This window comes from Pongo abelii, chromosome 13, assembly GCF_028885655.2.
Source record: "Pongo abelii isolate AG06213 chromosome 13, NHGRI_mPonAbe1-v2.0_pri, whole genome shotgun sequence".
Classification (NCBI taxonomy): Eukaryota; Metazoa; Chordata; class Mammalia; order Primates; family Hominidae; genus Pongo; species Pongo abelii.
This window is the reverse complement of record NC_071998.2, coordinates 122,140,825-122,167,664: the sequence shown is the minus strand read 5'-3', so window position 1 is coordinate 122,167,664 and position 26,840 is coordinate 122,140,825. Positions and strand designations below refer to the sequence as shown.

The 26,840-nt window shown below is 43.0% G+C and overlaps 1 protein-coding gene across 2 annotated transcripts in view; it reads right to left on the bottom strand.

The window, feature by feature from the left end:
- Positions 1-26,840, bottom strand: part of ABL1 (ABL proto-oncogene 1, non-receptor tyrosine kinase) — a 174,884-nt gene that overhangs the window by 46,700 nt on the left and 101,344 nt on the right. Inside the window, exon 1 of one of the 2 annotated variants that reach the window (XM_024252105.3) lies at positions 5,657-5,932. The exons of the other annotated variant lie outside the window; for it this stretch is intronic. Within the exon in view, the coding sequence (XP_024107873.2) occupies positions 5,657-5,735 (79 nt within the window). The 5' untranslated portion in view covers positions 5,736-5,932. Of the gene's footprint in view, positions 1-5,656; positions 5,933-26,840 lie in introns of those variants that run through there. 2 annotated transcript variants of the gene reach the window in all.

The window sequence follows — 26,840 nt, the reverse complement described above, 5'->3', positions numbered from 1 at the left end:
AAAAATGAGATTTTTGTGGAATTTTTTGTTTGTTTAGCTCATCAGCTATCATTAGTGTATTTTACATGTGGCCCAAGATAATTTTTCTTCCAATGTGGCCCAGGGAAGCCAAGATTGGACACCCCTGTTCCAGAGTAACAATTCTACTCATCTGAGGACAAAGTTACACTATCAAACCTAAGTAATTATAATTAGCAAGCTATTCTTCCTAATGGCTTTGAAACTATAACTTCACTATGTAAGAAAACAAGACTGACTATAAGCTGATAATTGTTAAAGCCACATCATAAGTACATGGGAGTTCATTATGCTGTCTACTTTTGAGACAGTTTTAGGCTGGGTGCAGTGGCTCATGGCTGTAATCCCAGCACTCTGGGAGGCTGAGGTGGGAGGACTGCTTGAACCCAGGAGTTTGAGACCAGCCTGGGCAACATAGTGAGACCCATCTCTATTTTTTTAAATTAAATAAAAAGAGATAGTTTTAAAAACTGACACTAAAAAAGAACAAACAAACCTATGAATTTATTTTATAAACTGTTCTTCTATGTGTTTAATTAAGATCCACCATTACAGAGGAAAAGTTAAAGTCTTCCAATGTCCCACTTAATCTTTAGTTCTTATATATTTAAGAAAGCTACCCATTGATTTTTTTTCTGCTTTTATTTCAGATCAATGATTATACTGGCACAATTACAATGACTCGATTTTACAAGGTGGTAAGTGGCACCAGATTTTCAGTTTTCACGTTTGAGGCTGTGGAAATATTGTCTCTGGACAGGAGAAATAAAATGCCAACCATGAGCCAATGGGAATTTCTCTTCCACAATTAAAATATTCACTATGGGAATAACAGAGGGTGCGAGGAAGAGAAGACATTTTTCAGCCAAAAATCAAGGACAGGAAGTATTAATTATACGCATCAAAACAAACTTAGAAACAAACTGCTTTATTAACAAGAAAAACTATGGGTGGGATCGGCTGAATTCTATCAACACTTCAACCATTAGAGAAACTGGTAAAGCCACCATTTTAGGCTGCTAAATATTTGCTTAAAATAACAACAGCTTACTTTCCTGCTAGGCTCTTGTTCTGTGCCAGGCTCCCTGCTAAACAATTTACATGAAGTCTCTCAACAACTCAGTGAGGTAGGGATTACTACAGACCTTATTTTAGAAATGGGAACACCAAGGTACAGTGAGCCTCAGTGAATGCGTAAGACCAGCCAAGAGCACAGATGGCATTTGGGTCCAGGCTGGCTGGCTCGGGAGCTGCCTGCCTGTGCAGAAGAATGCGACCCTAGGAACGCTGTGGGAGCCATAAACCTGCCTGGACTAAAGAGCATCTCAGAGGAATCTCGTATCAACATAATACAAACATACATTTAACTCTTATCAGTTTCAGAGCTTTCCTTCAATCATCTTATAGACCCTCAAAACAATTCTCAGAGAACGGTCTCTCTGTCTTAGAGGTAAAAACACGGAATCTCAGAGAGGTCAGAGGAAAACTGGGATCTCCTGCCTCCAAATTGAAAAGTACTGCCACCTAAACGGGGGCCCTTCCTCTTCTCTAGAAACCTCAGGGCACTGGTGTCAAAATTAAGTGAGGCTGCACATGATGTGCTCAGTGCCAGGGCCTGTGACATTGTAAATGGTCAACAATGTTAATAGCACCCAAAATGAAATGGAAGGACTGGCCTTTTATTAGGTAACAGAAAGAGTCTCACTTTCTTTGTTACTGAACAAGGGAAGTATCTGATGACCTAAGGAGAGAGCAGAAAGCAAGCATAAGCTTCTCCAAAGCTCAAGTTCTAAAAGCGAATCTGTATGGCTGGCACCACATGAAGCATCTGCTGGAAAGTTAGCTGCTGAAAAGAAGCATTTAAAAGTGGGCCCTTAAAATAAATTTCGAAAGTTCAGGCTGAGTGCAGTGGCTCACGCCTGCAGGGATGCACTTTGGGGAGGGCAAGTGGGAGGATCACTTGAGGCCAGTAGTTCAACACTGGCCTGGCCTGGGCAAACTAGTAAAAATAGTGAGACCCTGTCTCTACAAAAAAAAAAAAAAAAAAAAAAAAAATTTAATTAGCCAGGTAGCATGTGCCTGCAGCCCCAGCTACTTGGGGAGGCTGAGGTGGGAGGGTTGCTTGAGACCAGGAGCTCAAGGCTGCAGTGAGCTGTGATTGTGCCACTGCAGTCCAGCCTGGGTGACAGAGCAAGACCCTATCTCCAAAAACAATAACAACAACAACAAAAAGTTCAAGAAGAGTTCAGTTCACAGACATTAGTTTTTGATTCTACAGTACACAACTGTCACATACATGTACAATATTCATGCACAATGTATGTAAATACAAACACATGAACAAATGAAAATAAAATGAAAAGAAAACCCTGAATTCAAAAGGCTAGTGTTCATGTTTTCTTTGACGTCTCCAGGGGAAAGAAATAATCAGAAAATTCAGTGTTCAAAGTAGACCGAAGATTGCAAAGCTAAATGCGGTCCTGGTGAATAGATACTGCTATAAACACGCATATTCACAAAAAGCTGGAGAGCAAAATTCACGTGTTATAAATGCTTATATGTGCACACAGTATTTCTAGAAGGACACACATAAAACTCTAGGGTGATTGCCTCTAGGTGGGGAAAATGAATACGAGAGGGAATTACTTTTCAGTAAATACCCTTTTAGGATTTCTTACATACAGGTATTTTTATATACATTTAAAAAAATTTAATCCTACTGTTAAAGCTAATCATTTTGCCAGGATCAGGTTTCTAGAAGAGAAAAAGAGACTACCCTTATATTTCAGGGATTAATTGGAGGAGTTTCTGGAGATACCATTTTAAAAACCACAGTGAATTCCAAAAGTGACAAATTGTCACAATCAGTAGAGCATCCACTGACCAAAAGTGGGCTCTCCCAAGCCAGATAGGATGAGTTCAAATTCCAGTACCCCCACTCACTGGCTCTGTGACCCTAGACAAGTTACCTAACCTTTTGGTGACTCAGTTTCCTCATCTATAAAATGGAAATAATCATAGTGCTATCATGAAAGATAACTATATTAGATCACATAGAGTAATAAAACAGTATTTGGCACATAGTAAACATTTAATAATTGCTAGCCATCTTTATGTTTACCAATGTTGCTTTGACAGCTAGGCTGAGTAGCAGGTAGCACGCACCATCAAACCACATTTATGGTGGAAGCTTCTTTGATAGAACAATGAAAAACTTGATCTCATTCAATTCTCTCCCTGACAGGGAATGCCTGGGACCCTGAGTGGGCGTCAATAAACACTGACTGACTGATTGACACTGTTTGACTGATTTAGGCTGTCAGTGAAAGTGGAAAGCCTGGATTACTTATCCAGATGTTAGGAACTATTTTTCCCAAAAGACGAATAGCACTTCCAGTCTTTAAGAGACGATCGCTGAGGCTTGTTAAAGTCTATCAGCTACAAAATGATAATTCCATTTACTTTCTCTAATTAACTATAACAACGAAAAGAAGAAAACTCAGTAAGAAAGAATTCCTAGAGTGACACCTTCCTAGAAGAAGGCTTAACCCAAGGCAGTCTGCTGTACTAGAACTTTTTTTTTTTTTTTTGAGACTTGAGAGTCAACATTATAATTCAAGACATGTTGGAATAAGAGTTTTAGATTTTTTTTCCCAAAACAATAATTAAACCAGCCAGGTCCATACTAAATCTCCGGTTTACTCCCAGGAAAACAAAACAATGCCTTGGCAAAGCTGTGACCTAAACTTTGCTTCAGCTCTGCACTTACAAAAGTCCATTCATCCCCACCTTAGGCACTCATCTGCAAAGTGGAGATGATGATGCCTAACACTAACTCGATACAGATGTAAATGAGAATGTGCTCAGAATTTTGAGCAACTTGGAAAAAATAAGCGATGTATTAACTGAAGATGATTTGGACTGCTCAGATGTCAACTTTTAGGGACAAATAAACCATCTCCACCCTCCAAATGCTAGGCTCTGTGAGCCCACTCCACCTAGATGAGCCTTCTCTGGGCCATTCAGCCCCTTGGAATCCCAGAGACAGAAGAGGAGTGAGGTACACAAACTGTGGCAAGAAGGGCAAACAGGTTTCACCCACACCGCTAGTGTGAGCTGCATTTGTGACTCCAAGCAGGTCTTCAGGGTAGAGTCAGAGGTTAAGGAAAGAAAAATAGGTTAGAAAATTAATGAGGCCTGTTTATTTCTCCTGCTTTTTTAAAAAGAAAAACATGGCATTCTAGCAGAAATCCTACTTGATCTAAAGTGAGCTTCACATTTCTACTCTTCTTTTTTTTTTTTTTTGAGACCGAGTCTTGCTCTGTCGCCCAGGCTGGAGTGCAGGGGCGCGATCTTGGCTCACTGCAACCTCCGCCTGCCGGGTTCAAGCAATTCTCCTGCCTCAGCCTCCCGAGTAGCTGGGATTACAGGCGTGTACCACCACGCCCGGCTAATTTTTTGTATTTTTAGTAGAAATAGGGTTTCACCATGTTGGCCAGGCTGGTCTCGAAATCCTGACCTCAAATGATCCACCCATCTCGGCCTCCCAAAGTGTTGGGATTACAGGCGTGAGCCACCGCGCGCGGCCACATTTTTACTCTTATATTAAGTCTTAATTGAAAACAACAGAGAAGTCCAAGTGCCACTCCATCTCTGAAGCACAGATAGCCTTTCTGCTGAAGGCAATGGTCTGGGAGCACCAGTCTCAAATCAGATCAATTTCATACCCACCCAGAAGCTACGAAAGTGAAGACCCATAACCCTTAATTTACTTTTTTTTCCATTTATAAAACTAAAGACTACAACAGGAAATAAAAATAAAGCAGATGTAATTAGAGAAGGAGAGTAGGTAGAAAGAACGCAAAAGTGAAGACCTCTTGGCCCTGAGCTTCACTTAAGGAACCGAACTTGACACCCCAGTACTCTGGGGGACTCCTTGGAAACGCCTTCTTAAATGGGCTCTCCTCCCCTGAAAAGACAGTGAATTCCTAAGACCTCTTCGTGGTCTGTAGATAAGATGGGGGTGGGGGAGATGGAAAGATCACTTGAAATTCTGTATCCATAAATGGTAGAGTGGTGCTCCTTGTGTACATGATGCTTAATGGAAATCGCATGTTTTCACAAACACGGGTCGATCTTTTTAACACACAGTCCCAATTAACGGTGGAAATTCCACAACGTGGGATCCCAGGGATGTTAAGGCCTGTCGAGTTCGCTTTCTCAAACTTTTTCGGGGGAGGCCGCAGTGTGGGGCCCCGGACGCCGCCGTCACCATCCGGCGCGGCTCTCCCAGGGCTGGCGCCGGGGCTGGGGGCCACGCTCCGCCGGGGGCGCCTAGGGGCCATCGCGAGAAAGAGAAAGAGAAAGAGAGAGAGAAAGAGAAAAAGAGAGCGAGACAAGAGAAGAGAGACAGAGAGAGACAGAGAGAAAGAAAGAGACAGAAGAGAGAAGAAGAGAAGAGAAGAGAAGAGAAGAGAAGACAAGAGAAGAGAAGAGAAGAGAAAAGAGGGAAGGAAGAAAAAGAAAAGACCCGGGGAGGGCGCAGGCGGGAGCGCGCGGGCGGCGAGGCCTAGGAAGGGCCCAGCAGCAGCGGGAGGGCGCGCGGCTACTCAGCCCAACCCGTGCGGCCCGGGCTTACCTTCCAGATAACAGCTGGAGGACGAGGACAGCCCCTTCTTGGATTTGCAGCCCACCAGCTTCAGGCAGATCTCCAACATTTTCCCGCGCCAGCGACGTCGGAGGCCGAAGCCCCTCTCCCAGCTCGGTCCGCGGGCCCGGCTCAGGCCCGGCTCGGCCCGCGCGCCCCCCCGGGCGCCCCCGGCCCCGCCAGGCCGCCCTCACCGCCGCTCCGCGCGCCCGCGCCCGCCCATGGCCGCGGCCGCGTCTCCGCCTGGCCGGGACGCGCCTGTTAACAAAGGGCCCGGAGAGGGCGCCCGCCAGGCCCGCCCCCGCCCCGCCGCCGCCTGCGCCTTAACCCCCTCCTGGCCGCGCCCGTCCGCACCCAGGGGCCCCCGGCGTTCCCGAGGCCGAGCCCGGCCAAAGGCCAAAGCCAACCCGCTTTCCAAAGCCAACCCGGGCCAATGGCGATCCTCGCAGGGGGAAGGCCGCGCGCGGCCTGCGGAGGTCTTTCTCCGCCTGGAAGCGCCGTCCCAGCCCCGGCGGGGAGGGTGCAGGCCTGCTCCACTCCACTTTAGAAGCCGCGCGCAACTCCACCGCGGCCTGGGGCGTCTCCAACCTGCACCGCTTTTGGCGAGTTTCCCAGTGCACGGTGCCAGGCAAACCCTCTGACCCGAGAACGCTGGTGAAAATGCAAATTCCTCTGTAGTTACCAATACTAACTGGTCTCATTTCTACTCAACGCGCGTCCTGTGATTAAGGCTGAGGCAGTGGGTGTCTGGGGAGGAAGTCAGAGCTGGCACCCACAGGACAACCACACGGGCGCACGACACCCCGGTCAGGCCGCACATCCAGACCAGGATGTGAGGTCAGGCTGCGAACAGACGGGTGTGAGTTCAGAGTGAGAGGACTTAGTCCCCACAATGAGAATTTTTGGAGGCAGGGTCTGAGCCTCTTCTCTGATTCATTTTCTTTAACAGAACTTTTCCCCTTCCTTTGGCCGAGTGCCATGGGGTGAGGGTGGGGTGACCGTTGTTTAAAATCCATTTCATTCAATTATTTTAAACTCTTGTTTGGACTGACCACAGACAATGTTATAAAGTAGCAACAATCACAATCATGTTACTGGCGAACACCCAGAAATCGAGGTCAGAGGGAAACAATAAGGAACTCAATGGCACCAAATAATTCAATAAAATCAGGTAAGTTCCCCTCATGACAGGAAAAGGAATTTATTTCATTTATTTCTTTCATAAATGGTGTTAATCACAAAACTGTAAAGGGGGAAGTTTAGTCCACGTCTTCTAGCCATGAAGAGTAAGAGCTGACATGTATTGAGCTCTTCCTATGTGCCATGTTACCTTCATTACTGTACTGCATCTGCGCAGTGATCCTGTGAGGAAACAGATTATCTCAATTCTTCAGATTTAAAAAACAAACAAACAAAAAACCCACAGATGCTCAGAGAAGTCAAACACCTTGCCCACAGCTGGAAACAGGCGGAGATGGACTCAACCCAGGTCTGCCTGGCTCCAAGGATCAGGCTCCTGACCAGTGGATGATGTTGACCCTTCACATCAAAAATAAATTCCAAGTGGATTAAAGCATTGGATATCTTTGGTCAAATAACTAGCATTGTCATTATATGTTTCAGAGAAAGCCTTGATTATGAGACCCTGGCTACTTTCTAGCCTATCCTGTAATGACAAAAACCCGGGGTATCTTCAGTACATCAGGAATGGCTAAGTAACAAGATCTACACTTGGCTCTGCCAAAAACAGCACATAAAAACTGCAGGTGGACTGGATGTAACCAGTGTATATCACAGGGGTTCTCGGCCAGGATGTCATTAACTTTCCACATGTGTCCTGACAAATTCTGATCAACATTCAACATGTATTTTTACTGTCATTGAATGGACCTACTGCTAGAGTCATGGTACCAGATCAGGCCTCATGAGCATCCAAGAGGGCACCATCAGGGAAGTTTGCAGCGCCCATCATCTGGAGATGCAGGACTACAGGGCCCCCATGGGGTGGGTGCAGTGACTCTGGATGCGTTCTAAGATCTGGGAGGCACTGTCATTCTGCTGGACAGCCTGCATGTGGTGACTGCTAACATGTTTAGTGTTGTCTTGAATCTTTCAACCTCTATACGTAATGCCAAAAATAACACTCAGAAGGGTGCCACCAGTACCAACAAGTGAAAAAATACAGTATCTGTCTGTTTTGTTGCCCTTTTGGAAAGTTCAGGGGCCTTGGATCAGACTATAATAAAGTCTGTCATTATACAGCATTTCATATTAAAGGGCCATATTCAAATTGGCGGCTTAATGCCAAGAATTACACATTATTAGGCATTTTGGAAATTCTAGCCATATCCTTGAATACCGTCTGTTAATATAGTCCCAGATATTTGCTTGCCTTGTGCTTGCTGTACTTTATATTGGTATATGTTTATTTTTTTAAGCTAATTATTATTACTAATATTCTGATCTTGAGTCTAAAATGATCTTATCCTCTTAAATCCTCTTAAAATGAATAATGCTTATAAACTGTACCCAGATCTTTTTAATTTTAGTTATAAAACCATACATCAACAGATCTAACAAAATACTGAATTAGTGGCAATGGATACTGAAAAAACTGCCAAACTACACTTCCGTATCAAACCTGGCCTATACTTTCCATATCCAGCTTTTGACGCTTTTGAAACTCACTTGCAAGATATGAACAGCATTCTGTTACAAGCAAATAAAGGAGAGCTTCAGTCTTCTTATCAGAAGAACACCCCAAGAAGGATTCCTTCTAATCAGCCTAAGACCTAAAAGCTATTAGCTAAAAAGAAAGGGAAAAGGAAAGAAATTAAAGACTGTGAACTAACTTGTTTGCTATGTTGCATTAGTTTGGGAAGAAATACACTTTTAATGTGCATGTAATATGTGCCAGGCACTCTTAAGCCTCACAGTAACCTAGTGATTTTGTATAGTTTAATTCCATTTCACAAGTAAGGAAACTGACTGGAGGGAGAGGGGGAGGTATTCTGTCCAAGTTCACACAGCCAGGAGGTAGGAAGGTAGGAAAGTCTTGAACTTTGTAAAATGGCAGAAAATTTCCAATTTAAGTGAAAGGTGGATAATATGAGTAAGATCAGAAGATGAAATAAGTAACATTACCTGTTGGGAAAACATGTCTTAGGAGAAAATAATTCAGGGAACTAGAGCTATTTAAGTTTTTTTTTTTTTTTTGAGACGGTGAAACCCCATCTCTACTAAAAGTACAAAAAAATTAGCTGGGCGTGGTGGCGGGCATCTATAATCCCAGCTACTCGGGAGGCTGAGGCAGAGAATTGCTTGAACCTGGGAGGCGGAGGTTGCAGTGAGCAGTGATCGCACCACCACACTCCAGCCTAGGCGACAGAGCGAGACTCCATCTCAAAAAAAAAAAAAATATATATATATATATATATATATATATATATATATTTAGAAGGAAAGGATAAAATCCCCAATTACATTAAAGCGTGGGATCTGAACAATGTTTCTAAAAGCATAATCCATGGACAATCTATTTTGAATAATGTGGGGCTTGCTTAAAATGCAGAGTCTTGGTTTCTAGTCTAGAATCAGAATATGTGCAATGGGCTGGATCTGAAGCTCCCAGATGATCTGTATGCATATGTAAGATGGAAATCCACTGTTTGGGGGCCAGGCACAGTAGCTCACGCCTGTAATCCCAGCACTTTGGGAGGCCAAGGTGGGCAGATCACCTGAGGTCAGGAGTTCAAGACCAGCCTGGCCAACATGGGGAAATCCTGTCTCTACTAAAAATACAAAAATTAGCCAGGCATGGTGGTGCATACCTGTAATCCCAGCTACTTGAGAGGCTGAGGCAAGAGAATCGCTTGAACCTGGGAGGTGGAGGTTGCAGTGTGCCAAGATTGCACCACTGCACTCCAGCCTGGGCAGCAGAGCAAGACTACATTTCAAAAAAAGAAAAAAAGAAAAGAAATCCACTGTTTTGGAAGAGGGAAGAGCTGCTTATTTTCACTGGGAATAGGACGAACAGGAATGGATATTTCTAAAATTTAATTCATTTGAAAGCAATTTCTGAATTTAAGATATGCATAGCTCTAGAACAAGTTACCAAAAGAGGACTCTTCTTGGATGATTAGAGGAGAGAGACTGATTTTTTTTTTTTTTTAATTTGGAATTTAGTCCTATTAAGAAAAAGGTGGGCAGGCACCCACCATAGAAGTGCGTCAAGGGAAGGAGGCAAGATTCAGGGTGTGGATGCTCCATCTCTCAGCAGCAAAACTGGGTGTGAGTGCAGGTGGAACAGAGACAGATGAACCTGACAGGAGGCCTGGCTTGGGACCCCAGGACCAGATGACCCCAGGTCTGGCTGACCCCTTCACTGTTTCCAGCATAGCTAGTAGCTTTGGCGGGGGTGCGGGGAACAGCAAAGATCTTGAGGTATGTGCACACTATTTCACATGCAAATGCCAACAAAGCCCACTTTCTCTGATTCAGCAAACATTGTCCAGCGAGAGCCTGCCAGGTCCTCTAGCTCTGTGCGTCCAGTGTATGTCCAACTAAAGGATAACATAGCTTAAAAAATCATTGCCGTCATACCAGTTTTTGCCACTGTATAGGGACACGTGCATCCCTTTAAGTCTCACATTTTTTCAATCGGGTAGCACTACCTGCTGGTCACGAGTTATGTGTCACAAAGGCTAGCACTGAGTCTCAGATCTGCCACTCACTGTGGGGCCATGGACAACGACTTCACCTCTCAGAGCCTCAATTTTCTCATCTGAAAAATGGGAGGTAGTCATAAGAGCAGTTATCTCACAGGGTTATTATGAAGATTAGGAATCATGTAGGGAGAGTGCCCAAAGCACAGAAGGTGCTCAATAAACAGTAGCTATTGTTATTTCCAAAAGAGGACTATTCCTGTATCAGGTCTGTGTTCCTGCCTACATCTCACTGGGACTCAGTCAAGAGCTCAAATTAACAAACATGCTATATGAAAATGATTCCAGAAAGCAGTCTGGAGGTTTTCCAAGGGACCAGGAAATCAATTTATTTTATGAAGAGAAAGAAACACTAGCTATGAGGTAGGAGTAGCAACTAAGGTTCAAATGTAACAAAGAGCCCCACCTTTCATCCTAAAGCAAAGGTTTGCAACCACAGCTTCAGCAAAACACAAACCCCACACCCCCACATCTTGAATGGGGGCCTAATTCAGACCCATGATTTCATGCACAGGCTGCACAGATGACTGTCCTTCAAATGACACTGATTTTTCTGTTAGTCTTCTTGGTATTTCCAGACTATAATTCTCAGCTGGGGACCAAATCTGAACTGCCTTAGAGTAAATCCGCTTTCTAGAAAATCTCATTACACTAAGACTTTACTATATTTTTATAATTAACAAGTCTAAACCTAACTGTTAAACATTTTTCACTAGGAGAAAATTAATAGTATTAGTATGCTCATTTTTTAAAATTAATTTTTCTTTTTAATCAAAGTAATATACATAACATGGTTAAAACTCAAACAGTACTAAAAGTCTTGTAAAAAAGGCTAAAAATAGTCTTGTAAAAATCTGGTAATAAAAAACAGCAATCCCTTTCCCCTGTATGTTTCCCAAGAGACAGCCTCCTTCAGATTTTTAGCTAGTAACATCATCTTGCTCTTTCTGAATTCATTAGATTTATCCATTATCTATTAACTTATGACAGCAGTATTATACTATCACCATCCATAACCCCCCAAAACAATAAAATCACAATTTGGGGGATAAATCAATAGTTAGTGTTTACATTACTAGGATGATATAAATATTGTTCACTGCTTAGCCAATAATATACTATGAATGTTTCCTTTATTATACAACTTTGTTTATCCTAGAGATATTGCCTTGTTTTCATTTAATTAGTCTTCTATATACCTATCACCATTTTCCCTCAAATACTTCAAAGATCTGTCAAACATCTGGTGATATTTTTTCCAATCACTAAAACATTTCAAATATTCTCAGTTGTACTTTTTTTTTTTTTTTTTTTTGAGAGGTAGTCTCGCTCCGTTGCCCAGGCTGGAGTGCAGTGGCGCGATCTCCGCTCACTGCAAGCTCTGCCTCCCAGGTTCACCACGTCCTTCTCCTGCCTCAGCCTCCTGAGTAGCTGGGACTACAGGCGCCCGCCACCACGCCCTGCTAATTTTTTTGTATTTTTAGTAGAGACGGGGTTTCACTGTGTTACACCAGGGTGGTCTCGATCTCCTGACCTCGTGATCTGCCCACCTCAGCCTCCCAAAGTGCTAGGATTACAGGCGTGAGCCACTGCGCCCGGGCTCAGTTCTACTTATTGACTGACTTCTTCATTTTGCTGGAATTCATCATCCAGTAGCTTCACAGAGGTGGGGAGGGAGGGTGCATGTCTAAAAAAATACCTTTCTTCTATCTTGACAGTTTGTCTGGGTATAGAATTCTAGGTTAAAAATAATTTTCCCAAATGAATTTTGAAGGCATTTATCTACTACTATCTAGTTTCCAGTAAGTATTGTTTAGAGATGCAATCCCATTCTGGTTTCTGACCCCTTAAAATGACTTGCTTTTATTCTCTTTGGAAACTTTTAGGATCTTCTAATATTCTTGGTGTTCTGAACTTTCACAATGATATGGCCTTTCATATATTATTCTGGGCACTCATAAATCCAGAGATTTATGTCATTCTGTTTTGGAAAATACTCACTTCACTAAACTCTGAAATTTTTCCTTACATTTAACGTCTCCTAACTTCTCCTCCATTTGTTTCTTCGTTATTATCATTATTTTTTTGTTTTCTTTCTGGAATTCCTACAAAAAGGATATTAAAACCCTGGGATTGAGTTTCTAATTTTCTCTTCTTTTCTTTTCTTTTGAGACACAGTTTCACTCTTGTTGCTCGCCCAGGCTGGAGTGCAATGGCACAGTCTCGGCTCACTACAACTTCTGCCTCCTGGGTTCAAGCAATTCTCCTGTCTCAGCCTCCCGAGAGTTTCTAATTTTCTTACCTGTTCTCTCTTATAATTCTCTCAACAGTCCATGTCTTTGTCTTTATGTTCTATTAGGTTGGTGCAAAAGTAATCAAGGTTTTTGTCAATAAAATGGCAAAAGCCCCAATTACTTTTGTACCAACCCAATACATTCTGAGACAATTTTCCACATCTTCTGTTGGATTTTAAATTTGGGCTATAATGTTTTTAATATTAAACAATTCATTCTTGCTGGGCGTGGTGGCTCATGCCTATAATCCCAGCCCTTTGGGAGGCTGAGGCAGGAGGATCACTTGAGCCCAGGAGTTCAAGACCAGCCTGGGCAACATAGTGAGACCCCATCTCTCTACAAAAAATTTAAAAATTAGCCAGGTATGGTGGTGCATACCTGTAGTCCCAGTTGCTTGGGGGGCTGAGGCAGGTTGGGGCTGCAATGAACTGTGATCTTGCCACTGCACTCCAGCCTGGGTGATAAAGAGAGACCATATATCAAAAAAAAAAAAAAAAAGAAAAGAAAAGAAAAATAAATAAATAAAAGAAAAATAATTCATTTTTATTCTTATTCTGATTGTTATTGTTTTTAAAAGCATCCTGTTTTCTGACATTTGCAATCTCTCTCTCCAAGGATGGCAAAGAATAGTTTTTTTTTTAAAGCAGTATTTGTGGGAAATGCATAGCTTTATTTATTTATTTATTTATTTATTTATTATTTTTGAGACAGAGTCTCACTCTGTCACCCAGGCTGGAATGCAGTGGTGCAATCTTGGCTCACTGCAACCTACGCCTTCAAGCAATTCTCCTGCCTCAGCCTCCCAAGAGCTGGGATTACAGGTGCCTGCCACCATGTTCTGTTAATTTTTGTATTTTTAATGGAGATGGGGTTTCACTATGTTGGCCAGGCCACTCACTATGAATGAGCAACTAAAAGATGACTGTTAGTTTTGTATGCGTGGAAGGGGCACAGCCACTGGTAAGCTTCAGTGAAAGGAGATGGTAAACTCACTTTTTCAAGGAATCCCTAAATGTTGGTATCTGTAGGGCTCTTCTCTAGGGTCATTCAACTTTTTCCCCCTAGAAAAGAATATTTCAATCTCTTCCTTATTAGGCCCCTGGCTAGCAGGTATTAGAAGAGGGCTGGGAATCTTACTATTCAGTATGCAGACTTTTAAAAAATCTGCTCTTTGCCCACTCCACTATTTTCGGCCAATGGCCTACCCAGACCCATGCTGGGGGTCAGGCTCCTGAGTCCAGAGCCTCTACAGGGCATTTTTTTTTTTTTTTTTTTTTTTTTCTGAGGCAGAGTCTTGCTCTGTCACCCAGGCTGGAGTGCAGTGGCGCCATCTCGGCTCACTGCAAGCTCCGCCTTCAGGGTTCACGCCATTCTCCTGCCTCAGCCTCCTGAGTAGCTGGGACTACAGGCGCCCGCCACCACGCCCGGCTAATGTTTTGTATTTTTAGTAGAGATGGGGTTTCACTGCATTAGCCAGGATGGTCTCGATCTCCTGACCTCGTGATCTGCCCGCCTCGGCCTCCCGAAGTGTTGGGATTACAGGTGTGAGCCACCGCGCCCGGCCGGGCATTTCTCAATATGATGCCTCTGGTCTCCTGTAGGTGGTTAGGAGGGGTGGTCATCTGACTATATGGGGTTGGGAGGGGTTTGAAGAATCTAAACCCTCCTTTTACAGGCTTTCAATTGATCCCCTTGATTTCAGCTTCAGGCCTCATCCCCTGCTTTCTGTGGTATTAATGTCTCTAATTTCTGAGCTTTCCGCAGATTCTTACAGGCAAACCAGCTGACTCTTAATCAAAGTCTCTCTCAGAAGAGGTTTTGGCATTCTTGGTTCTGCTAAATCTATTACCACTCTCTTTGCCTTTCTTATCCCCTACTGTCTCCTTTGGGCTCCTTTAGTCCTTACACATCTTCACTTCAAATATATATATATATTTTGGCCAGGGCGTGGCACTTTGGGAGTCCAAGGCAGGTAGATCGTTTGAGCTCAAGAGTTTGAGACCAGGCTGGCCAACATGGCGAAACCCCATCTCTACAAAATATACAAAAATTTGCTGGGCATGGTGGTGTGTGCCTATAATCCCAGCTACTCAGGAGGCTCAGACAGGAGAATCGCCTGAACCTAGGAGGTGGAGGTTGCAGTGAGCCAAGATTGCACTGACTCTGTCTCAAAAAAATAAATAAATAAAAATAAATCTTTTGATTGTCATTTTAAGAATTTATTTTCCCCATATTGCATTTCAGACAAGTGTGACACAGATAGGTTATATAACTTGCACTAGGTCACATAACAAGTTAGTGGCAGAGCAAGGAAAACCCCTATCTTCAAACTCCCTTGTTAGATCCCTTTCCCGTTACATGACACCTACTAGGTACCCATAACAGACAAGTTTTAGGACACTAGGCTGAAATACTAAAATTTTTTGCAAACTATAGGTTTTAAATCTTAATTTCGCTGATGGTGAAGAAACAACAAAACTCTAAATTCTTTAATCCAGTTACAACACTGTACCTTAAGGTTTAATTACAAACAGAAATAGTATTAAGCAAAAATGGTTTGGGATATTCTTATTAAACTCTAAGTGCTTGAATTCAACTTAAAGAGATTTTGCCATGTTTTCATGAGATGTCTCTGTCCCTTTACCTTTTTACCAAATAATTTTAAATCACTAAGTCTTGTTTGTTTTTAATCTGAATATTGAATATTAAGATATCTATAAAACAAATACATCAAAAATAGCAATGTTACAGCTTTGTTGCAATAGAAAATAGCAATGCTGTAAAAACCCTAAAGCTGTCAAATTATTATCTGTGTGATAAGATTTATGATGAGGTAAACTCAGCCAAGTAGGAGGAACTGATAAAAGAAAAGCCCAAGCCCTGGTTATTGACAAGCTCCTTTTGTTTAAAATGTTGTTAACTTTGAATTGGTAAACCAATGGTTAATATTTTCCTCTCTTTCTCTAAGACTAAAAGAATCTGCGAAAGCAGCAGAGCAGGCCTAGGAGATCACGTTACATTTGGGGGTGGGGGAAGAAGGCAGCTGGAGGGGAGTGTAGAGAGAAGGGCTAAAAGGGAAAGAAAACAAGTTGTCTAAACCTCCCCACAGTGTAAAACCCAGCAGGGATTAGGAGGTAGTGGAGGAGCCAGTGTTTATCCAAGTTATCTCTGGGGCAGTTGGAATTGGCTATAAAAGTATAGTCTCCTCCGGTATGAAGATCCTGTCAGCAGCCTAGAGCTGTACCCCACGAAAGCAAACTTCTTGGTAATTGTTACCAAGGCTTGAAACCCTAGAAATGAAATACTAAAGGGGAGTTAATGTTTATTTCTTCAAACCATTCAGTACCAATTTGTTTTGTTGTCAAGGTTTTCAACACACACAAAGGACAAATGCAACCAGAAGATTTCTTCCCTCTGCTTGTTAGAAATGACTGCTGTCCTTAGAAGAGCAATGGGATCTCTAAACGGAACTGCTCTTTTTCTTCCTTAAAGTGACAGATGTGGCATATTAATCCAGAACTACATATTAACTGAACAAGAGCAGCTACAGTTAACCTTGGAGAAACTGTTCACGAAGTGGCACTGTGGTGATGGCAGGAAAGGGCTCGCTCAGTGGCCACGCAGCCACTTGAAAACAAAACAGCAAAGCAGTTTTGCTTCCAAAGGCAACCTGGTAAAAGCTGTCCTCCTCATTTACCACCCCCCTCCTATGAGCTGGTGCATAAGATCTATATTCTTTACAGCAACACCAAAATCAAATTTAATGTCTAAGTTATTTTCATATTCCCTAAGTGTGGTGGTTAACTGTATGTATCAGCTTGACTAGGTCCCCAGGATGCCCAGATATTAAACATTATTTCCAGGTGTGTCTGTGAGGGTGTTTCTAGAAGAGATTAGCATTTGAATTGGTGAACTGCCTAAGCAGATGGCCCTCCCCACTTTGGCTGGGCATCCTCCAGTCCGTTGAGGGCCTGATTAGAACAAAAAGACAGAAAAAGGAAGGTTGGATTTACCCTCCCTCTGCCTGACTGCTTGAGCTGGAACATGGATCTTCTCCTGTCCTCAGCCCTCTGGGTTCTCAGACCTTCAGACTGTAATCCACATCACTGGCCCTCAGCTCTCAGGCCTTCAAACTACACCAGCAGCTTTCCTGGGTCTCCTTCTGGCAGAGAGCAGACTGTGGGACTTCTTAGGCTCCATCATCTCATGAGCCAATACCTTATAATCAATCTCTTCAAAAGATACACTTTTAGGATATCTATTCCAATAGACAGACCCTATTGTTTCCTATGTCTCTGGTAAGAACTGTAATACACTAGGCGATAATCAGTTGTATTTATAGTTATTTCATATGACAAATGTTCTGGTGTAATTCAACAGTAAAATTAGCTCCTCAATAACACTTAGGCCAACAATTGCATATCAACTAGACTTTCTTTGATGAAAATGAACAGGAATCCCACACAGGACCCTGCAATCCCAACACTGGCTCTCGACATCTGTTTTTTCTCCTGCCTTCAACCCCTAAGTTTTAGGCCTTCACCCCTCAGTTGCAGATGGGACACATCACCCCAGAATAAAGACTCCATTTCCCAGTCTCTCTTGTGGCCAGGCACTGCCACATGACTAAGTGATGGTATGTGGGCAAAAGTGCTGTGTAAGACTTCTGGGTCAGGTTCTTCAAAGCAACAGGCACGCACCCCCCTCCTCTTTCTGGTGTCCACTTTCCTCTTTCTGGTGTCCACTGCCTGCGAGGGGCCATGGCAGCTGGCGTGGGCATTTTGGATCCTGAGGTAGAAGCTGTGCCTTACAGAGTAAGGGACAGGAGGTATCTGACCCTGAGGAGCCATTGTGCCCCTCCAGGACTGCGACTGTCAGCCTGTTACAGAGAGAAGCATCTCGCTTGTTTGAATCGCTCCTATTTTGGGTCTGTAACAGCCATTTAGTCCTTATGGTAACAATGTTAAAAGGTCAGTTCTAACTCGCATTAACCTAAGAATTCCCCAAATCAATCTTTTGTTTTCTTTCTCCACTGAAAACCGTTAATAGAAGGAGAGGTGTTTGAAACAGTCCTATGACCTTTAGAAAATTGAAGAGTGACCCAAATCATCCCCATGAAACATGCAGCCCAGTGTCCAGCTCCTAAAAAACATTCAAATATTAAACATTATTATGATTACTATTAACTGTCCCTTTTCCTTTCTATAAACTCACACTGGTGTAAGGAAGATAAAAAGCTACATGTACTATCATATACCTGATAAAGAACTTGGAAGGCCGGGCACGGTGGCTCACGCCTGGGAGGCCGAGGTGGGAGAATCACAAGGTCAGTAGCTCGAGACTAGTCTGGCCAAGATGGTGAAATCCCGTCTCTACTAAAAATTCAAAAATTAGCCGGGCGTGGTGGTGCACGCCTGTAGTCCCAGCTACTTGGGATGCTGAGGCAGAAGAATCGCTTGAACCCAGGAGGCAGAGGTTGTCGTGAGCTGAGATCATGCCACTGTACTCCATCCTGGGCGACAGAGCAAGACTCCGTCTCAAAAAAAAAAGAACTTGTACCCACAATACAGAGAACTCTTACCACTCAATAATAAGACAGTGCACAAACTTAATAAAAAAAATAGGCAAAAGATTTGAATTGACAGGTCACCAAAGATGAAATACAAATGGCTAATAAGCACACAAAAAGATGTTCAGTATCATTAGTCATTCAAGAAATGGAAACTAAAATCACGAAATGCTGCTTCACACCCATTCCAATAGCTATAATCAAAAGACAGACAACCCCTAGTACACTGGTGTGTGCCTATAGTCCCAGCTACTAGGGAGGATCACTTGAGCCCAGGAGTTTGAGGCCAGCCTCAACAACACAGCAAAACCCTGTCTCTTAAAAAAAAAAAAAAAAAAAAAAAAAAAAAAAAAGCAGGGGCGGGGATAGGTGGGCAGACAAAACCAACTATTGGCAAGGACGTGGAAAAACTGGAACACTCACACATCGCTGGTGGGAATGTAAATGGTACAGTCACTTTAGGAAATAGTTTGGCAGTTTCTTAAAAAGTTAAACATAAACTTACTATAAGATAGCAATTCGGCCGGTTGCAGTGGCTCATGCCTGTAATCCCAACACTGGGAGGCCAAGGTGGGTGGATCACCTGAGGTCAGGAGTTTGAGACCAGCCTGACCAACATGGTGAAACCTTGTCTCTACTAAAAATACAAAATTTGCTGGGCGTGGTGGCTCACGCCTGTAATGCCAGCACTTTGGGAGGCCGAGGCAGGCAGATCACGAGGTCAGGAGAGCGAGACCAACCCAGCTAACACAGTGAAACCTTGTCTCTACTAAAAATACAAAAACAAAATTAGCCAGGGGTGGTGGCGGGTGCCTGTAGTCCCAGTACTTGGGAGGCTGAGGCAGGAGAATGGTGTGAACCCGGGAGGCAGAGCTTGCAGTGAGCTGAGATCGCGCACTGCACTCCAGCCTGGGTGACAGAGCGAGACTCCGTCTCAAAAAACAAACAAACAAACAAACAAAATAGCCAGGCGTGGTGGCGCATGCCTGTAATCCCAGCTACTCGGGAGGCTGAGGCAGGAGAATCACTTGAATCAGGGAGGTGGAAGTTGCAGTGAGCCGAGATGGCACCACTGCACTCCAGCCCAGGCAACAAGAGCAAAACTCCGTCTCAAAAAAAAAAAAAAAAAAAAAAGACTCAGCAATTTTACTTCTAGAAATCTACCCTAGAGAAATGAAAATGTATATCCACACAAAGACTTATACATGGATATATATAGTAGCATTGTTAATGACGACCAAAATTGGAAACAATCCAAATGTCCACCAACTAGTGAATGGAGAAAAACGTATGTCCGTACAATGGAATAATACTCAGTGATAAAAAGGAACAAAGTACTGAGACGTGCTATAATACAGATAAACCTCAAAAACATGCTGAGAAAAAAAACAGTCACAAAAGGTCATATATTGTATAAAACTTCATTTACATGAAACATACGGAAAAGACAAATCTATAGAAAAAGCAAATGAATGGTCGCCTGGGGCTGGAAGTGGGGGCAGGACTACTGCAAAGAGACAAAAGGGATCTTTTCGGAATGCTGGAAATGTTCTAAAACTGGATTGTGGGGCCAGGTGCGGTGGCTCACGCCTGTAATCCCAGCACTTTGTGAGGCTGAGGCTGGCGGATCATGAGGTCAGGAGATCGAGACCATCCTGGCTAACATGGTGAAACCGTATCTCTACTAAGAATATAAAAAAATTAGCTGGGCATGGTGGCACGTGCCTGTAGTCCCAGATACTCAGGAGGCTGAGGCAGGAGAATCACTTGAACCCGGGAGGTAGAGGCTGCAGTGAGCCGAGATTGCACCACTGCACTCCAGCCTGAGTGACAGAGTGAGACTCTGTCTCGAAAAAAAAATAAAAAATAAAACTGGATTGTGGTTATGGTGCACACTCTATAAATTTAGTAGAAATCATTGAATTGAACATTAAAATGGTAAATTTTATGGCATATAAATTACACCTCAGTAAAACTGCTAATAAAAAAGGGGAAAAAGCAATATGTTATATGATTTTAACAACTTTTTCTAAGTGGATGTCATACAAATGACGAGACAAAGGATTAGAAATGCACCCAGTGAGGGCTGCTCAGTTCCAAGCTGCAAACACAGAAAGACTGTGCTGTACGTGTTGCTGGTTTTCAGCTTATTTACTGATGCTTCTAATGAGAGCCATGTCTAGAGAGTCAGCCTGAAATGATTCCACCCAACTCTGATGCCTCTCCTCCCAACGCCCAGTGCAACGAAACTTCTGCAAAGAGGTGTGTGTGAGGGGAAGGTTGTATATACACAAATGAGATGATCAAGACTGGGTGGGAGTGGGGAGATGGAATACAGGTTGACTCAAATAAAGACATCTGAGAAAGCCAGCAATCCAGCACAGTGAAGACAGTGAGGCACAGAAACACATCTTCCATTCACAGGAAGCATTTGGACGCCCTCACAAGCAATGGCAGCTTTCCAACCTGCAGCCTTTGTAAAGGCACGAAGGGCTGCCATTTGTAGAGTTCCCAACTACGTACCATGACCCTACCTGCATCTTATGGGCAGTACAATTCCAACTGTTAAATCTCTCATGGAAACCAAGTATCATGGTAAATTGTTTAAGATCAAAATGTTAAGAATTAAAAATCTACTGTAGGAAAACTTCTAGGTAGTAAACATGTTTCCAAAGTGCTGAGAAAGAGAAGCAATCAATTAAATATTGGAATTAATTAACAATAAATATTTCATGAGTCTGAAACTTGGGAACTGCAGTGACTGAAGTCCAACAAGCAGAAGTCACCAAAGATAGGGTATAGAGAAGCCAGGTGTCCTCTGAAGCTGAGAGCCCACCAATGACCAAAACACCTGGTATAACATGTCCATACCAGGAATGCAAAGTAGAATCACAAACAGCTCCTGCTGTAAAAAAAAAAAAAAAAAAAAAAAAAAAAAAAAAAAAAAAAAAGTAGGTATTTTTCAGCTAGGTGCGGTGGCTCATGCCTGTAATCCCAGCACTTTGGAAGGCTGACGCGGGCGGATCACGAGGTCGGGAGTTCGACACCAGCCTGGCCAGCATGGTGAAACTCCATCTCTACTAAAAATACAAAAAAAAAGTAGCCCGGCACAGTGGTGAGTGCCTGTAGTCCCAGCTACTGGGGAGGCTGAGGCAATAGAATTGCTTGAACCTAGGAGGCGGAGGTTGCAGTGAGCTCAGATCGTGCCACTGCACTCCAGCCTGGGTGACAGAGTGAGGCTCCATCTCAAAAAAAAAAAAAAAAAAAAAAAAAAAAAGGTATTTTTCTTCACTTCTTGGTCTCATTTGGCTGGTTTAGCTCTTCTAAAAATGCTTGACATATCAGAGATTTGGGAATGGCCCTTTCATTCAACGAACATTAGAGAGCCAGCTGTGATGAAGATGACAAAAAAGGATGAGAAAATTTATTTTGTCTTTTTTTTTTTTTTTTGAGATGGAGTTTCGCTCTGTCGCCCAGGCTGGAGTGCAGGGGCGCAGCGATCTCAGCTCACTACAACCTCCCCGCCTCCTGGGTTCAAGCGATTCTCCTGCCTCAGCCTCCCGAGTAACTGGGACTACAGGCACGCGCCACCATCCTCAGCTAATTTTTGTATTTTTAATAGAGACAGGGTTTCACTATGTTGGCCAGGCTGGTCTCGAACTCCTGACCTTGTGATCCGACTGCCTCGGCCTCCCAAAGTGCTGGGATTAGAGGCATGAGCCATCGCGCCTGACAGGATGAGACAATTTGTGACCTCTAAGGATGCACAGTCTTGAGAAAGAAGCTGAGAGAGAGGGAGAATCAGACACTGAAAGAACTGCAAAGGCCAGAAAAACTCAATAATAAACATATGCACAATAGCTACAGGGGCCTAGAGTGGTTAATTCTGCCTGCAGGTGTTAGGAAAGCGTTCTCGGGGGAGAAATTGGAAATGCAGATATAGTGAAAGAATCTTCCTTTTTATCATTTTCCTTTCAGAATTTAGAAATCAATTAAAAACATGTAAGTGACCCATACATACATGCTGAATTGATCTTCCACAAAGGTGAAAGGGCAATTTAATGAAAAGAGGCTATCTGTTGAATAAATGGTGCTAGAACATCCGAAATCCCTATGCAAAATGATGACTCTTGAGCAATACCTGGCACCACATACAACATTTAATGTGAAATGAATTATAAGCCTAAAAGTTAAATTAAAACTTATAAATCTTCTAGAAAAAAACAGAAGAATCTTTGTAAACTTGAGTTAGGCGAAGATTTCTTAGCTACAATACCCCATGCATGAACCTTAAGAGAAATCACTGATAAACTGACATTTTTTTTTTTTTTTTTTTGAAATGGAGTTTTGCTCTGTTGCCCAGGCTGGAGTGCAGCAGTATGATCTCGGCTCACTGCAACCTCTTCCTCCAGGGTTCAAGTGATTCTCCTTCCTCAGACTCCTGAGTAGCTGGAACTACAGGCATGCACCACGACGCATGGCTAATTTTTATATTTTTAGTAGAGACAGGGTTTTGCCATGTTGGCCAAGCTGGTCTCAAACTCCTGGCCTCAAGTGATCCACCCTCCTCAGTCTCTCAAAGTGCTGGGATTATAGGCGTGAGCCACCCAGCTTGGCCCGATAAACTGAATTTCATCAAAATCAAAAACTTCTGCTGTTCTAAAGATACTGTTAAGATAATGGAGACAAGTCACAGAACGAAGACCAAATGGAGCAACTGGTGTGAATACATATGGTGTGAACTGCTGGTAGTAATGCAAAATAGCACCCTTACTTTGTAAAATAGTGTGGCAGGGTCTCCTAAGTTAAGCATATACTTATCCTACGACCTAGCAATTCTACTCCTAATTATTTACCAAAGAGAAATGAAAACTTATGTCTACACCAAAGCCTGTATGTGAATGTTTACAGTGGCTTTATTCATAATCACAAAAAAACTGGAAACAACTCAAATGTCCTTCAGTGGCTGGATGGATGGATACACAGGGTACATCGTACAATGGAACACTACTCAGCAATAGAAGGGAATGAACCACTGATTACATGCAGCGACACATATGGATCTGTTAGAAATGCTTGTTCCCTGCTGCCCTAAAGAAATAGCACTTGAACGTAAATTTAATTTCCTCAGCAAGGCCATTTTTTACTTTCTGCAGAAAGGGTACACTCACCGGCAGTTTGCCACGGGAGTACACTGAATGAAGGAGACAGGGTCATTTATAACCTGACGCGTCCACACTACTGCTGTGTCCAGTTTCCATTGGCTGGAACAGGACCTCACATTCTGTATTTGTCCTGATTGGCTAGTAACTTAGAACTTTTTAAAAGAGGCAAAGGCAGAGGAGAACAAAGGAAGGAGGAAGTAACTTGTGGAGTGCTGAGAAAGGTAAAAACACCTTCAAATAAGGAAGAGGAACAGGCTATGACCTAATGCTTGCTTGGACCAGTAAAAGCATGCCAGGGCAAATATTTAGGCTAAATTGTGAGAGCTAAGAATATAAAGTACATTGATTTCTTTATTATGGCTAGCAGATATTTAAGAATGTTAGCACAGGTCTTTGAATAAATTTTGCTTCTAAGAGAAGTTACTATTTATTCCTAATTAGATGGGGAGGAAAGTCTTTGAAGAGGAACATCTACTTTACTTTTTACAGATCTTAAATGCATTAGGACTTAAAAGCTTAGATACTTTATAATTCTACTTATATGACATTCTGTAATAAGCAAAATTCTAAGGTCAGGGAAGTGAGCAGCAGTTCCCAGGGCTGGGGGGGATGACTGATAACAAAAGGAATGAGAGAGACCAGGCGGTGCCTCACGCCTGTAATCCCAGCACTTTGGGTGGCCAAGGCGGGGGGAATCACCTAAGGTCAGGAGTTCAAGACCAGCCTGGCCAAGATGGTGAAACCCCGTCTCTACTAAAACTACAAAAATTAGCCAGGTGTGGTGGTGCGTGCCTCTAATCCCAGCTACTTGGGAGGCTGAGGCAGGAGAATCACTTGAACCCCGGAGGCAGAGGTTGTAGTGAGCTGAGATCGCACCACTCTGCACTCCAGCCTGGGCAATAGAGCAAGACTCTGTCTCAGGTTTTGGACTTACTTGGGACCAGTTACCCCTTTCTTCTTGCCTATTTCTCCCTTTTGGAATGGGAATGTCTATCCTATGCCTGTCCCACTGTTGTGTTTTGGAAATAGATAACTTGTTTCATTTCAGGGCTCATGGCTGGAGGGAATTTGAGATAGAGCAAGATTCTGTCTCAAAAAAAAAAAAAAAAAAAAAAAAAGAGGAATGGGTATGCTGGGGTTGAGGGCTGGGAGCCGCAATTTTAAATAAGGTGATCGGGGCTGGGTGCGGTAGCTCACACCTGTAATCCCAGCACTTTGGGAAGCTGAGGTAGGAGGATCGTTTGAGTCCAGGAGTTTGAGATAAGCCTGGGCAACATAGCAAGACATCTCTACAAAAAAAAATTTTTTTAATTAAAAAATAAAAATTAAATAAGGTGATCAGAAGAGCCATCACTGAAAATGACAACTGAGCAAAGACCCAAAGGAGGTGAAGAGTGAACTATGGAGGAAGCACCTTCCTGGCAGAGAGAACAGCAAGTGCAAAGGCCCTGGGCAGGGAGGATGACTGGGGATCATTCAAGCAAGAGCAAAGAGGCCAATGTGGAAGGAACAGAGTCAGCAAGAAGGAGTGTAAAAGGAGGTAAGTCAGAGATTATAGTGGGTGGGGAGACGGGGTGAAGTCTCACAGGTGACTGCCAGGGCTCTGGTGCATGTTTGTTTATTTATTTATATTTTTTGAGACGGAGTCTCACTCTTGTTGCCCAGGCTGGAGTGCAGTGGTACAGTCTTGGCTCACTGCAACCTCCGCCTCCTGGGTTCAGGCAATTCTCTTGCCTCAGCCTCCCAAGTAGCTGGGATTACAGGCGCCCTCCACCATGCCCAGCTAATTTTTGTATTTTTAGTAGAGAGGGGGTTTCACCATGTTGGCCAGGCTGGTCTTGAACTCCTGACCTCAGGTGATCTGCCCACCTTGGCCTCCCAAAGTGCTGGGGTTACAGGCATGAGCCACTGCGCCCGGCCTCTGGTGTTTATTTAGAAGGAGCTGGGAAGGCACTGGAAGGTTTGCAGCTGAGGTGAGACAGAAATATGACATTTAAAATGATTAACTCTGGCTGCTGTAGAGAGAAGAAACTAAGGAAATACCAGCAGAAGCAGGGACCCTGGCCAAGAGGCTAATGAAATCATCCAAGTGAGAGATGACAGGGGCTTGGACAAGCACAGGTGACCTGGATAGATTCTGAAGTTACAGTTACCTGAAAGATTGGTACAGGGTTTGACAGAAAAAGAAGAGTCAAGGAAGATCCCAAAGTTATTGGCCTGGGCAAGCAGAAACATGAAGCTGGGTTTAACTGAACAAAGGAAGAAGTGACTATATCAGACTTGGGGACAAAATATGAAGTTCAGTTTTTTATTTTTATTATTTTGAGAGAGTCTTACTCTGTCTCCCAGGCTGGAGTGCAGTGGCATGATCTCAGCTCACTGCAACCTCCGCCTCCCAGGTTCAAGCGATTCTCCTGCCTCAGCCTCCTGAGTAGCTGGGATTACAGGCGTGTGCTATCATGCTTGGCTAATTTTTGTACTTTTAGTAGAGATGGGGTTTCACCATGTTGGCCAGGCTGGTTTGGAACTCCTGACCTCAGGTGATCCACCTGCCTCAGCCTCCCAAAGTGCTGAGATTACAGGCGTGAGCCACTAGGCCCAGCCTGTCTGATTATTTTAATTTACAGTAAGACTTTAAGTCAGACAGAGGAGCTTATTTTGGCTACTCTAGATCCTTTGTTGCACACGCATTTTAGAATCAGCTTTATTTTTACTCAATTTTATTTTTATTTTACTAAATTTTTTTTATTTTACTAAAATTTTTATTTTACTCAACTTTATTTTTACTAAATCAGATTTATTTTTACTAAAAACCTGCTGGGATTTTTATTGGAGCAGGTTGCTTCTATAAATTATGTGGGATAGAAGTGACATTTAGAGTTGTCCAATCCATAAATTTAGTGATCTTTTCATTAATTTAGGCCTTCTAATTCCTCCCCATGATATTCTGTAGTCTTCATTATGATGGTTTTGCACACCTGTTGCCAGATTTATCCTTAAGTGTTTTTTATGCTACTGTAAATGGTACTTTTATGTCATTTCAATGTCCAATTTGTTGCTGGTATATACATATACAACTGCTTTTAAATTCAATTTACATCTTACAACTTGCTAAATTCACTTATCAGTTGTAGTAGCTTTTTTGTAGATTTCATCATATTTTTTTACACAGGCAATCATGTCATCCGAGCATAAAGACAACTTCGCTTTTCCCTTTTCAATCTTGGTATCTTTTATTCCTTTGCCTAGCCATACTGGACACACTGGAGCCTCTAGTACAATGCCGTGTAGAAGCAGTGATGGCTGACGTCCCTTCCTCGTTTCTGATATTAGGGGTGGAAAGCATTTAGTCTTTCATCATGAAGTATGATGTAAGCTGAAGGTTTTTCATAGATGCCCTTCATCAGGTTGAGAAAATTCCCT